The 14,160-nt window shown below is 42.3% G+C and overlaps 1 protein-coding gene across 2 annotated transcripts; it reads right to left on the bottom strand.

The window, feature by feature from the left end:
* Positions 1 to 378: 378 nt before the first annotated feature.
* On the bottom strand, positions 379 to 3,820 carry tmem18 (transmembrane protein 18). 2 transcript variants are annotated; one of them, XR_005996690.1, is made up of 6 exons: positions 3,649 to 3,820; positions 3,193 to 3,310; positions 2,998 to 3,052; positions 2,794 to 2,887; positions 1,686 to 2,695; positions 379 to 1,365 (listed from the first exon to the last, which is right to left on the bottom strand). XR_005996690.1 is itself a non-coding variant. In XM_041860370.1 (5 exons), the coding sequence occupies exons 1-5, from the start codon at positions 3,739 to 3,741 to the stop codon at positions 2,597 to 2,599; spliced, it is 459 nt and encodes a 152-aa protein (XP_041716304.1). In that variant the 5' UTR covers positions 3,742 to 3,820; the 3' UTR covers positions 379 to 2,596. The 2 variants fall into 2 exon arrangements, 1 of the variants encoding a protein (XP_041716304.1); XM_041860370.1 differs by having other exon boundaries at positions 379 to 2,695.
* Between the last annotated feature and the right edge of the window lie 10,340 nt (positions 3,821 to 14,160).

The raw sequence follows: 14,160 nt of genomic DNA, 5'->3' as shown, positions 1-14,160 counted from the left end.
GATTCTATACAGGTATATCAAAGTATAATCTTATGACCTCATTATACCTCACACAGTCAGGGAAGTGCTTGAGAAAGAGCACAATGCACAGAATGAGACTCCAATAGAGATCAACTAATAGTCATATTGTGATGTCATTGCTTACTGTTCACATCAGTTGATTTAAGCTGTAAGCAACACAGAATTAGAATATTTGTTTATCTCCCAGGTATATTTACAATGTTTGGTGTTTATTTGGTTTGTCATTCAGCACAGATGGGGGTGCAATCAAAAACATCTGCAAGATCTACTCCGCTTCCAGCTAACTTAGTGGCAACAGTCAAAGCATGTCGGCATGTATGTAATAATAATCGGAACTGCAACAGGGTGAAGTTTTCAGGGGTTGAGGGGGATCTTTTTTTTTTTTTTTAAGCTGGCAGTATCTGCTTGCTCCTTGTTATTTCAACTGGGTTTGCCAAGGACCTGTGCCAAGGGTTTGTTAGGATGGTTTGCAGATGCTTGTCTGAAATCCGATTCACAACATGGACTAAGGTTGGGAACGTTTCTAACAGTTTCCTCGGCACTGCAATGGCCAGGCCGGAATCTGGGAATGGAATCAAACAGGAATTCCCTGACAAGGCCTACAAGGTGAGAGAGATGGGTGGTGAATCATTCACAGATCCAAACAACATTAGGTTTTGGGCATCTGCAGGCCACAACACCGCAAACCCTGACAATGCACTTTGTCAGAAAATAGTTAGGCGAGCTCACAAATGTATGAGAGACCATACTCTGATTCGACAACATGTAATCAAGGGCTCAGCCAGAACCAAGATACTGTAGCAACCAAGCACAGAATTCAACTGGACGAGAGTTTAAGCACCTGTTAGCTTTTTCAAATCTATATCGTGCTTAGAATTCAGAAGTGGCTAAGTTTCCACATATGGTTTCCATAGTCTCTTTTTCATACTTCCATTTAATTCTCCCTCTGTGTGAATCCTCTTTGATTTTACATATTCCCAGATTTGGTTATACCCAGAACATATTCAGAAGATTAGGTATTGTGCATGCATGTAAACCAGTATGGATGAGCAAGCACCTGTCTATCCTCACCATAGGAGGAGGACTTCTAAAGCCTATCTTTTGGCAGGGGAATCACTGCATAGCTATCATGAAGGGGGAAAACATCAGGCCTCAGCATGCAACCCCACACACCAGAGAATGAATGCCCTGCCAAGACCCTCCTCCTCTTTAACTCCTCAGATGACTTTCAGAACATGATTGCAACCGAGAACATGATCACGTCCGTAGCTATCAACCTTGGCAGATCAGGAAAGGAACCGCATACCAACACAGGAACCGCATACCAACACACGTCGGACGCATCTGGGAAAATAAAGAATGTGAATAAATTACACGCAGCTGGAATCAGACGTCCCTCCTCTCTCCTCTGAGATAAAGAGTGAAATATGGGATGTGAGTTACTGGACCTCTTTTGAAGGGTCGGCCTTTTTGTAAACGTAGCTTATGTTTTCTTAGTATCTGCCAAAGATCAACATGATAACACCCTTGGTATTTTATCTGCTTTGACCCGGTGAAATAAATCATATATTCATTGTAGCATCATGCATTGATCTACACTGTTAATCATCTTTAAAGGCTCCTTCGCTATTGATCCTTGATGTCTCTCCTTATGGAGCACTAACCTAATGTCGCAGCGTTTCTGGTCCCGCCGGGGAGGGAAAAAAACTGTCTGGGAGGTTCTCTTCTCCACTGTTGAACCAATCCAGTAAATATGGAGGAGGAGTTAAGATGGAGTGTCGCCTTGTTAATGTCCTCTCTTTCCATTTCCCCTGAAAACCAGATTTATCCGGTTGTTTACAACCCCGCAGAGGGTGATGGAGCACAGAGCATGTGGTCATTGGGTCACTATCGCCCTCTTGTGGACTAGTAGAGAACAGAATAAGTGAAGGAATGGATTCACATGGTTCCATGAATTCACATTATAGAAGGGGTCCCAAAAAAATTGCATTTATGCCTCAATAAAATATTTTATTATCCATAACCATTATCACTACAAGCAAAATAACGACAATATTTGCCATGAGCATTACACTGTTGTGCAGAACAAGTAAGCTACCTTCTCATCACATAATATTAATACTTTTTTAAATAAATGTTTGGTAACATATTTGGTCCCCTTAATAAATGTTTTATATGTACACTGTATTCTATCAAACGATATTCACTTAATGAAAAATGGCAACTTGACCACAACCATACTTCTTCAACCATCCAGTCTGTTCTGATTTGCAGAGGGAAGTCAACTTGGGCAAGTATATAAGCAACGCAGGTGTGAGATTTACCCATTGAAAAGATGGAAGACAATAGTGATCCCCCCTCCACTCTTCTCATACTGTAGTTAATACAAACACAGTGCAGATCTACCTTTCAAAAAGTTTAGGCAGTCGAAGCACTGGAACCAACCATGTTGTGATGCAGATGTTTGCCATGTGATGCTGATGTGGCACCATGTTAGCCAAGCTAACATGGCAGTTGAGGTGATTCCCAGCATCAACACCCCACTGAACCCAATGGAGGTCCCAGAGGAGGGTGATTAGTCAGTCTTCTTGTTCTGCTCTCTGCGGGCCTTTCTCTTCAGCTGCAGGGTCTTCAGCTCTATCATGGTGGAGAACGTCCTGTACACCCACAACGCCTGAGACACACACACATGCACAGATCTGTTAACACAGGCCTACGATCAGCTCTCTTTCACTTGGGATTTAATGGTTGAGAATAACGTTTAAAACTTACAACAATGACGATTGTGTTGAGCAGAAGGGGAATGGAGTAGACCAAAGATATGAACATCCCATTTGAATCAAAGTACTGGAACTTGGAAAATGACCTGTGAAATTACAAAATAAGTTGTTTCTCACTAACTAAATTACTAATAAAACAGTCAACATATTTTCCCCCAGGAGTATACAATGTACTGCAGCTCGATGAGATCTTTACCTCCAGTTCATGGCTGCCACCTCGTTCAGATATTCAGCGCTGTACACCATGCATACTGTGGAGAGAGGGGAAACAGCAATTACTGGATGGCATGAATAAATGTTTGTGCATAAAATGTGTAGTGATTTTCAAAGATACAAATCACATGACATCTAACCAACGATATGGTAGTAGTAGAAACACACATCCACTTACCCATAAACAGGAACTGGCATATTTGCACTCCGTAGAATCTGCGTGTCAGGAGAGTTGCGAGGAGACAGACAGCATGGAACACCAGAAGTCCAATAAGCCACGGCTCAGACCACTGTATCTGCAGACATGAAATCAAACAGTGGTTTAGCTAGCTAGCTACATTTCCAAACAATAAACAGCATCATGTTATTGGACAGTGGGTTGGCATTGATACTAGCTACTAGATAGTCAGCAAGCTAACTCATAAGCAACACAACAACCAGATAACTGGTCAGATATATCTTTTTAACTTAATCTATTTAATCTTGTAATATATATCTCTACTTTGACTAGCAGAGAACACAACAAAGATAGCTAGCTCTCAAGCTAAGCTAGTTAGGCTAACTCATCTTTGCTAAGGCAAGCTAGCATCCAATATACATTTCTCGAGGAATAAGAAAGACAAACCAAACGTACAGACATCAGAAATGTCCATATTGATGTGATTCGCATATTGCTAAATCCATCGATTGGAATAGAGCTTATATTTTGTGCTTTCTGATCAGTCATCTTGACAAAATACACGTTCTCAACTACCGTGTAAACACAAGAAACGAATGCGGAACAAACGCACCCTCCGTCGCCGAAAATTGACGCCACCCCTTCCTCTTCTATTATATAAGGGAGGTTCGCAAACAAACGTTAAAGCTGCATGCCGCCACCTACCGTGCTGGAGTGTGTGGTCAATCACGGTTTACAACATTTCTAAATCCTCCTACCTAATATTTACATTTTACATTTTAGTCATTTAGCAGACGCTCTTATCCAGAGCGACTTACAGTTAGTGCATACATTATTATTTTTCATACCCCCTGTGGGAATCAAACCCACAACCCTGGCGTTGCAAACGCCATGCTCTATCAACTGAGCTACATCCCTGCCGGCCATTCCCTCCCCTACCCTGGACGACGCTGACTCAGTACTTCTGAGAAAATAAAAAAGAGCCCTACTAACTTCTAATAGACCCTCTCCCATCCCCAAAATTAGATTTACCAGATGACTATTCAATACTGACAGAGAATCTGCGCATACTATAATTCTAACAGGTTGAACGTCCTCCACCCACTGGAGGGCAACTACTATCGCCAACAGTTCAACTGAGTATACTGACAGTTCATCTGTTAGTCTTCTACATATCAAATTCAGGAATGTAAACGCCTGCTCCTGTGCGCCCACTATCTGGGTCCTTGGATCCATCTGTAAAAAGCAGTAAAGAAGCATAAAAACTTCTACCAATGTAATTGTCAACCAGTTTCCCTATATCACTGACTTCTGACCAATATTTCCTTTTCTCTACCAAGGTTAGATCAACAACAGGATCTGGGAGTAACCATGGAGGAACATCCCCTATCACCACAGAAGGGCCAACCTCCAACTCCCTCAAACCACTCTCATCAGCAAGCTTTCCAACTGTCCAACCAAAACCACTGCCTTGTCTACTAGTATATTCCCAACAGTCATCTAGAACAGTAACAGTGGGATGCTTAACCTCACAGCCTTTCAACCTAACCCAATAAGCTAATGACCATTTTTTACGCCGTATATCCAAAGGCATTTCACCTGCAAGGCACATACAGATGTTGATTTAAATGCACCAATACATATCCTTAAAGCTATATACTGGATTCTGTTCAGCCTTTGAAGCCAAGTCTTCACCACTGTTCCATAAACTATTTACCCAAAATCAATTGTCATCCTGATCAGAGCTCTATAAATATCCATAAACGATTGTCTATCAGCACCCCATTCATAACCAGAGACCGAACGCATAAGATTCACCACCTTGTTACACTTTGTTTCAACATTTATGACATGATCTTTCCATGTATTTCGCTCATTGAACCATAGACCCAAATATTTATACTTAGAAACCCTCCCATAGGCTGTCCATACAGAAACAAATGTATATTATCAGCAACTTTCTTCTTCGAGAAGAACATACAACAAGACTTTGCCACTGACGATTTCAAAACTCCAGTCATTCGACCATCTTTCAACATCCACTATAGCTTGTTGAATAGATTTGATCACATGAGAGACATTCCTTCCCCTCTTTCAAATAGCTCCATCATCAGCATATAGGGAAGTCCCAATACCCCTACCTACATTCGTAAACACATCGTTAATCATAACGTTGAACAAAATAGGACTGATAGCACTGCCTTGAGGAATACCATTGTCTACTCCATAGGCATCAGTTAAAATGGATCCTATTTTAACTCGAAAAGAGCGATTAAATAAGAAGGCCAAAACCCAGTTATATAATCGTCCACCAATACCAAGTCTTTCCATCTTAATCAGTAGGCCTTCTCTCCACATAGTGTAATAAGCATTTTCAATGTCAAAAAAGACAGTAGCCATTAATTATTTCATGACCAGAGTTTTTTCAACTTCATTGCTCACCTTTACTAATGCATCCAAAGTAGATCTAGCTTTACGGAATCCACTTTGACATTGACTCAATAAACCTCTATGTTCCAGGAACTATGACAATCTGTTGACAATCATCTTTTCCATCAGTTTACACAAGTTAGAGGTCAGTGCTATTGGTCTATAACTATCAGCACATGAAGGGTCCTTACCAGGCTTTACAAAAAGGTAATGTTACTGCACGTTTCAACCAGAAGGTATAACCCCCTCACTCCAAATCGTATTAAATAATCCCAGGAGAACATGTATGACCTCATCAGGTAGATGCTTAAACATGACATAGCACAACTGATCATGACCTGGGGCTGTATATCCACAGCCTATTAAGGCTGAACGCATCTCATGGATGGTAAAAACAGCATCCAAAGAAGAGTCAACAGTATTCCTTTTCTAATACACATTAACATGAGCATTTAAAATCTCACACCTGCATTGCTTATATACTTAATCCAAAGTAACCTCACTATGTACCTTAGCAAATGTCTTCCCCAACAAGTCAGCTTTTTCTTTATCAGTTATGGCCATTTTTTACCCACAACCAAAACTGGAATTCGAGTGGACTTGCTTCTTCCAGTCATCTTCTTCAACATAGACCATACATCCCCCAGCTCAGTACCCCTCCCTGCCTATTGTAGAGCAGAACTGTCTCCATGCATTTCTCTTGACAGACTTAATGACCCTACATACTAAAGCTCTCTTCCTTTGGAAATCAACTAGATTCTCAGGAGTCATATTCCTACACAACACTGTAAGACCTATTTCTTTCTCGAATAGCCGCAGTGCACTCTTCAGTCCACCAAGGAACCACCTTCCTTTTCTCACCCATGTCACTCACTGGTACATATACATTCGCAGAACTCAAAATCAGAGAGGTCACAGAGGCAGCACATACATCAACCGGCCTCTCTAAAGACAACTGTCCAACAGACTTTAAGCAATGATCACCAAACTTTTCCCAGTCTGCTTTATGAAAGCACCATCTTCTGAATGGTATTCTATCTGGAATAGTAACATCAAAGTTCATGGTACACGAAATCGGGAAATTATCACTTCCAACAGTAGAATAATTACTTACATTCCATTCACACATAGATGCAATAGAATTAGAAGCCAGTGTGAGGCAGGATGTAACCCCTCTAACAACATCAACTCGTGTACCACATCCATCGTTAAGACATACCAATGCTCTTGTTTCCATCATATCTTCCACAATAGTACCATTAGTATCTGTATGTGTGCTTCCCCATAAACTATTATGTGCATTAAAGTTGCCACACCATATCTCTCTAGAGCCCAATTCTCCTGATATTTCATCAAACATCGCTACAGATAGTTGATGACAAGGGCTGTAAAAACGTAATATTACTACCTGCACTGTAGATTTCCACCATCACACATTCATATTCAGATGGGACAGGTATATTATGATATACAAGACCTTCCCTTATGAACGTAGCACACCCACCACCCTGTCCAATTGATCTATCAGATCTGATTGAGCAATAACCAGGAATAATACAATCAAGATGTGGTCTAAGCCATGTTTCTTGAACACATATCACATCAGGTTTGATCTCTAAATCAATTACATATTACTTAAACTCCTGACCGTTAGCAATAAGGCTTCTAACATTCTACTGAAGGATAACAAAAACCATAACTCTAATTATCATCATACTGAGACACTCCATTATCAGTATTATTAGGAGTCAACACATCAACAATCATGGCGACAGTAACATCTGTTACTCCTAAAAACTTTGTTGCTGCTTCCAAAATGATCTTCAACATGGCAGTTCTTCTTTCCACAAACGCAGTCAGGTTGATAACCTTTCCAATGAAGGCTATGAATTCAATCTGATGAACTATTAAAGTCTATCAATCAATCAATTTTATTTTATATAGCCCTTCTTACATCAGCTAATATCTCGAAGTGCTGTACAGAAACCCAGCCTAAAACCCCAAACAGCTAGTAATGCAGGTGTAGAAGCACGGTGGCTAGGAAAAACTCCCTAGAAAGGCCAAAACCTAGGAAGAAACCTAGAGAGGAACCAGGCTATGAGGGGTGGCCAGTCCTCTTCTGGCTGTGCCGGGTGGAGATTATAACAGAACCATGCCAAGATGTTCAAAAATGTTCATAAGTGACAAGCATGGTCAAATAATAATCAGGAATAAATCTCAGTTGGCTTTTCATAGCCGATCATTAAGAGTTGAAAACAGCAGGTCTGGGACAGGTAGGGGTTCCATAACCGCAGGCAGAACAGTTGAAACTGGAATAGCAGCAAGGCCAGGCGGACTGGGGACAGCAAGGAGTCACCACGGCCGGTAGTCCCGACGTATGGTCCTAGGGCTCAGGTCTCTCAGTTGGCTTTTCATAGCCGATCATTAAGAGTTGAAAACAGCAGGTCTGGGACAGGTAGGGGGTTTCGTAACCGCAGGGCAGAACAGTTGAAACTGGAATAGCAGCAAGGCCAGGCGGACTGGGGACAGCAAGGTGTCAGCATGCCCGGTAGTCCTGACGTATGGTCCTAGGGCTCAGGTTCTCAGAGAGAAAGAGAGAACGAGAGAATTAGAGAGAGCATACTTAAATTCACACAGGACACTGGATAAGACAGGAGAAGTACTCCAGGTATAACCAACTAACCCCAGCCCCCGACACATAAACTACTGCAGCATAAATACTGGAGGCTGAGACAGGAGCGGTCCGGAGACACTGTGGCCCCATCCGAAGAAACCCCGGACAGGGCCAAACAGGAAGGATATAACCCCACCCACTCTGCCAAAGCACAGCCCCGCACCACCAGAGGGATATCCTCAACCACCAACTTACAATCCTGAGACAAGGCCGAGTATAGCCCACAGAGGTCTCCACCACAGCACAAACCAAGGGGGGCGCCAACCCAGACAGGAAGATCACGTCAGTAACTCAACCCACTCAAGTGACGCACCCCTCCTAGGGACGGCATGAAAGAGCACCAGCAAGCCAGTGACTCAGCCCCTGTAACAGGGTTAGAGGCAGAGAACCCCAGTGGAGAGAGGGGAACCGGCCTGGCAGAGACAGCAAGGGCTGTTCGTTGCTCCAGAGCCTTTCCGTTCACCTTCACACTCCTGGGCCAGACTACACTCAATCATATGACCTACTGAAGAGATAAGTCTTCAGTAAAGACTTAAAGGTTGAGACCGAGTCTGCGTCTCTCACATGGGTAGGCAAACTGTTCCATAAAAATGGAGATCTATAGGAGAAAGCCCTGCCTCCCGCTGTTTGCTTAGAAATTCTAGGGACAATTAGGAGGCCTGCGTCTTGTGACCGTAGCGTACGTATTGGTATGTACGGCAGGACCAACTCGGAAAGATAGGTAGGAGCAAGCCCATGTAACGCTTTATAGGTTAACAGTAAAACCTTGAAATCAGCCCTTGCCTTAACAGGAAGCCAGTGTAGGGAAGCTAGCACTGGAGTAATATGATCAAATTTCTTGGTTCTAGTCAGGATTCTAGCAGCCGTATTTAGCACTAACTGAAGTTTATTTAGTGCTTTATCCGGGTAGCCGGAAAGTAGAGCATTGCAGTAGTCTAACCTAGAAGTAACAAATGCATGGATTAATTTTTCTGCATCATTTTTGGACAGAAAATTTCTGATTTTTGCAATGTTACGTAGATGGAAAAAAGCTGTCCTTGAAACAGTCTTGATATGTTCGTCAAAAGAGAGATCAGGGTCAAGAGTAACGCCGAGGTCCTTCACAGTTTTATTTGAGACGACTTTACAACCATCAAGATGAATTGTCAGATTTAACAGAAGATCTCTTTGTTTCTTGGGACCTAGAACAAGCATCTCTGTTTTGTCCGAGTTTAAAAGTAGAAAGTTTTCAGCCATCCACTTCCTTATGTCTGAAACACAGGCTTCTAGCGAGGGCAATTTTGGGGCTTCACCATGTTTCATTGAAATGTACAGCTGTGTGTCATCCGCATAGCAGTGAAAGTTAACATTATGTTTTCGAATAACATCCCCAAGAGGTAAAATATATAGTGAAAACAATAGTGGTCCTAAACGGAACCTTGAGGAACACCGAAATGTACAGTTGATTTGTCGGAGGACAGACCATTCACAGAGACAAACTGATATCTTTCCGACAGGTAAGATCTAAACCAGGCCAGAACTTGTCCGTGTAGACCAATTTGGGTTTCCAGTCTCTCCAAAAGAATGTGGTGATCGATAGTGTCAAAGGCAGCACTAAGGTCTAGTAGCACGAGGACAGATGCAGAGCCTCGGTCTGACGCCATTAAAAGGTCATTTACCACCTTCACAAGTGCAGTCTCAGTGCTATGATGGGGTCTAAAACCAGACTGAAGCATTTCGTATACATTGTTTGTCTTCAGAAAGGCAGTGAGGTTGCTGCGCAACAGCTTTTTCTAAAATTTTTGAGAGGAATGGAAGATTCGATATAGGCCGATAGTTTTTTATATTTTCCGGGTCAAGGTTTGGCTTTTTCAAGAGAGGCTTTATCACTGCCACTTTTAGTGAGTTTGGTACACATCCGGTGGATAGAGAGCTGTTTATTATGTTCAACATAGGAGGGCCAAGCACAGGAAGCAGCTCCTTCAGCAGTTTAGTAGGAATAGGATCCAGTATGCAGCTTGAAGGTTTAGAGGCCATGATTATTTTCATCATTGTGTCAAGAGATATAGTACTAAAACACTTAAGTGTCTCTCCCGATCCCAGGCCCTCGCAGAGTCTATGCAGATCCAGGACAGCTAAGCCCTGGAGGAATACGCAGATTCAAAGAGGAGTCCGTAATTTGCTTTCTAATGGTCATGATCTTTTCCTCAAAGAAGTTCATGAATTTATTACTGCTGAAGTGAAAGCCATCCTCTCTTGGGGAATGCTGCTTTTTAGTTAGCTTTGCAACAGTATCAAAAAGAAATTTTGGATTGTTCTTATTTTCCTCGATTAAGTTGGAAAAGTAGGATGATCGAGCAGCAGTGAGGGCTCTTCGGTACTGCACGGTACTGTCTTTCCAAGCTAGTCGGAAGACTTCCAGTTTGGTGTGGCGCCATTTCGTTCCAATTTCCTGGAAGCTTGCTTCAAAGCTCGGGTATTTTCTGTATACCAGGGAGCTAGTTTCTTATGACAAATGTTTTTCGTTTTTAGGGGTGCAACTGCATCTAGGGTATTGCGCAAGGTTAAATTGAGTTCCTCAGTTAAGTGGTTAACTGATTTTTGTCCTCTGACGTCCTTGGGTAGGCAGAAGGAGTCTGGAAGGGCATCAAGGAATTTTTGTGTTGTCTGAGAATTTATAGCACGACTTTTGATGCTCCTTGGTTGGGGTCTGAGCAGATTATTTGTTGCGATTGCAAACGTAATAAAATGGTGGTCCGATAGTCCAGGATTTTGTGGAAAAACATTAAGATCTACAACATTTATTCCATGGGACAAAACTAGGTCCAGAGTATGACTGTGGCAGTGAGTAGGTCCAGAGACATGTTGGACAAAACCCACTGAGTCGATGATGGCTCCGAAAGACTTTTGGAGTGGGTCTGTGGACTTCTCCATGTGAATATTAAAATCACCAAAAATTAGAATATGATCTGCTATGACTACAAGGTCTGATAGGAATTCAGGAAACTCAGAGAGGAACGCTGTATATGGCCCAGGAGGCCTGTAAACAGTAGCTATAAAAAGTGATTGAGTAGGCTGCATAGATTTCATGACTAGAAGCGCAAAAGACGAAAACGCCATTTTTTTTTTGGTAAATTGAAATTTGCTATCGTAAATGTTAGCAACACCTCCGCCTTTGCGGGATGCACGGGGAATATGGTCACTAGTGTAACCAGGAGGTGAGGCCTCATTTAACACAGCAAATTCATCAGGCTTAAGCCATGTTTCAGTCAGGCCAATCACATCAAGATTATGATCAGTGATTAGTTCATTGACTATGACTGCCTTTGAAGTGAGGGATCTAACATTAAGTAACCCTATTTTGAGATGTGAGGTATCACGATCTCTTTCAATAATGGCAGGAATGGAGGAGGTCTTTATCCTAATAAGATTGCTAAGGTGAACACCGCCATGTTTAGTTTTGCCCAACCTAGGTCGAGGCACAGACACGACACATTTGTGAGAACAAGATTTCTGAATAGGTCTCGTATCCGTGTCTGGACCAACATAAGCAACATTTCCTACAGTAGGTCCACTTATTCCAGGAGTAACCCTATTATCTCCATCATTCTGCCTAATAGTTCCACCAATCTGCCTTGCAGCCTCTGCATAACATTTTACATTTACGTCATTTAGCAGACGCTCTTATCCAGAGCGACTTACAGTTAGTGAGTGTATAAATGTTTTTTTTTTCATTATGAATGATTTTCTATCTTTGGGCCTCTCTAGCCTTTTTCTGTACCTGGCATCCACCAAATGCTGCACTGTGTTACCCCACTGTGCTTCCTAGTTTGAAGTCGAACCACAGATAGAACAATGAGACAGATATTTCACCAAATGCATAAATGTGAAGCATCCGCTTGTCGTTTCCACTCACTACCAAATATGGTAGTGAGAGGAAGCCCACTGGCCGGCAGTGGGAGAAGATGGAAGGAGATGGATTTTGGCCGACATTCTGCAAATTTTCTCATTAATGAATCATTTGATTTCAATACAGTTTTTTGTTGCCAAAACTAGAATATGTTATGAACAGAGTAGACTAAGTTTTGTAGACTTTACCCTTAGCAAAAGTTTTTAAAAATCGCGTTGTTTAGGAGTGCAACGGCGAATTGAGTTCTTGCACCCACACTTCACAGAGCAGGGGTTCCCTAACGTAAATATGCAGATGTATGCTAGAACGCGAACTGCGAATTGAGTTCTTGACAACACACTTCACAGAGCAGGCGTTCCCTAACGGAAATATGCAGATGTATGCTAGAACGCGCCAATAGGAACTCACTAGCTCGTGCTTGGTTCTGCCCACCTCCTTGCTTGTTCTGCCCACTATGACTCATTTGTTCCCATTGGAAACGACAGGGTGTGGTTTATCTTCGTTTAGTTGTAAAAAATCTTTGGTCGAACCCTCGAATGCCGCCTCCTCCGTCCATCCGCTACGCGCATCCAGAACAGCGCCCTCTGCTTTCTTCTTCTTCTTCTTCTTCTTCTTCTTCTTCTTCTTCTTCTTCTTCTTCTTCTTCTTCTTCTTCTTCTTCTTCTTCTTCTTCTTAATGGTTCAGTAGAAAATAATAAACGTTTTAGCATAAGTTTATCTCTGTATCTCCTTCTTCTTCTTCTTCTTCTTCTTCTTCTTCTTCTTCTTCTTCTTCTTCTTCTTCTTCTTCTTCTTCTAATTGACGTCATCAGGTATTCTTTTTTTTTTCTTCATCTTTAGCATTTAGTTAGCGGATCACATCCAAGGAGGCTATTTTTTACAAGATTAAGGGTGAGACACAGCCGGTTGAATAACACTTTAAATGTGATAGGAAAGCATCCAACAGGAAAGTGTCATTATTGCCAGGAAACAGAGACAGTGGTGCATGTACTGATACAGTGTGAGGGAAAGAGAGAGGCTGAGATCCAGTCTGAGGGAGAAGGGGTTACAGGAAATTAGTTTGAAGAGTATACTGAGTAGAACGTCATTAGATACAGTCTCAAATATTTTGTTATCTTTTTTTAAAGAGAAATGGGGCTGGCAGGTAGGATTTCGTTTCTCTGGCCCACACTCCAGTACAGTAGGTGGCGGTAATGCACCATAACATTGGATGCCAACCGCCGATAAACCCCACTGAAGAAGAACATCGCATCCAACTTTTAGGTGCATACACCGCCACCCACTTTACTGGTGTGTGAGGCCATTCACGACCTACCTACATTACATTTTTGATATGGTAATACAAATTTGGAAAAATGAAAATTTCCCTGACAACTATTACCCCTCTCTAAAAAAAAAACATTCCACTATTTAATCCTATCTAATCCTACTCCAGACCAATGGTCTGAGGGGACAGAACACTACCACTCAACACCCCCTGCAACTGTTCTGCAGTACTTCTCTGCCGCAGCCACCACAACCTCTATTTTCTGTGACTTCCGATCCATTTCTGCAGTACAATTGACAACCATGGCTATGAATGCTAAAAAGCCCACCTTATTGAAGCACATATTCTTCCCATCACTCTCGTTTGGTCTCTGCATATCCACAGGAATCCTCGCAGTATCCCTCACCCTGTACCCATCTTCCTCTACCACTCTCTTCACTGCTTCGGCATACAACACTTTCTGTACTACTCTAACCATGGCAACCTCAACCTGCCTTTCTTTCATTGGACACCTCCGATCTCCAACCCCATGGGCACCCCCACAGCTAACACAACTTTCTCCACCAATACTACACATTACTTTGTCTCATGCCCTCCTGCACACTTCTCACATCTAGGAATCTCCCTCCTACACACTGCTGCAACATGCCCATAAACTTGACACCTAAAACACCGTAGTATTTTCGGAACAAAAGCTCTCATGGGATA

This window comes from Coregonus clupeaformis, chromosome 33, assembly GCF_020615455.1.
Source record: "Coregonus clupeaformis isolate EN_2021a chromosome 33, ASM2061545v1, whole genome shotgun sequence".
Lineage (NCBI taxonomy): Eukaryota > Metazoa > Chordata > Actinopteri > Salmoniformes > Salmonidae > Coregonus > Coregonus clupeaformis.
The sequence above is the reverse complement of the archived record's forward strand: the minus strand, read 5'-3'. Positions and strand labels throughout refer to the sequence as shown.

Bases quoted from the DNA above. Each gene is read 5' to 3' on its own strand.
- tmem18 (XM_041860370.1), bottom strand. From the start codon at position 3,741: ATGACTGATCAGAAAGCACAAAATATAAGCTCTATTCCAATCGATGGA. The intron at 3,311-3,648 runs GTACGTTTGGTT...TCATGTCTGCAG, and splicing joins TATGGACATTTCTGATGTCT to ATACAGTGGTCTGAGCCGTG. The intron at 2,888-2,997 runs GTAAAGATCTCA...GTAATTTCACAG, and splicing joins GTGGCAGCCATGAACTGGAG to GTCATTTTCCAAGTTCCAGT.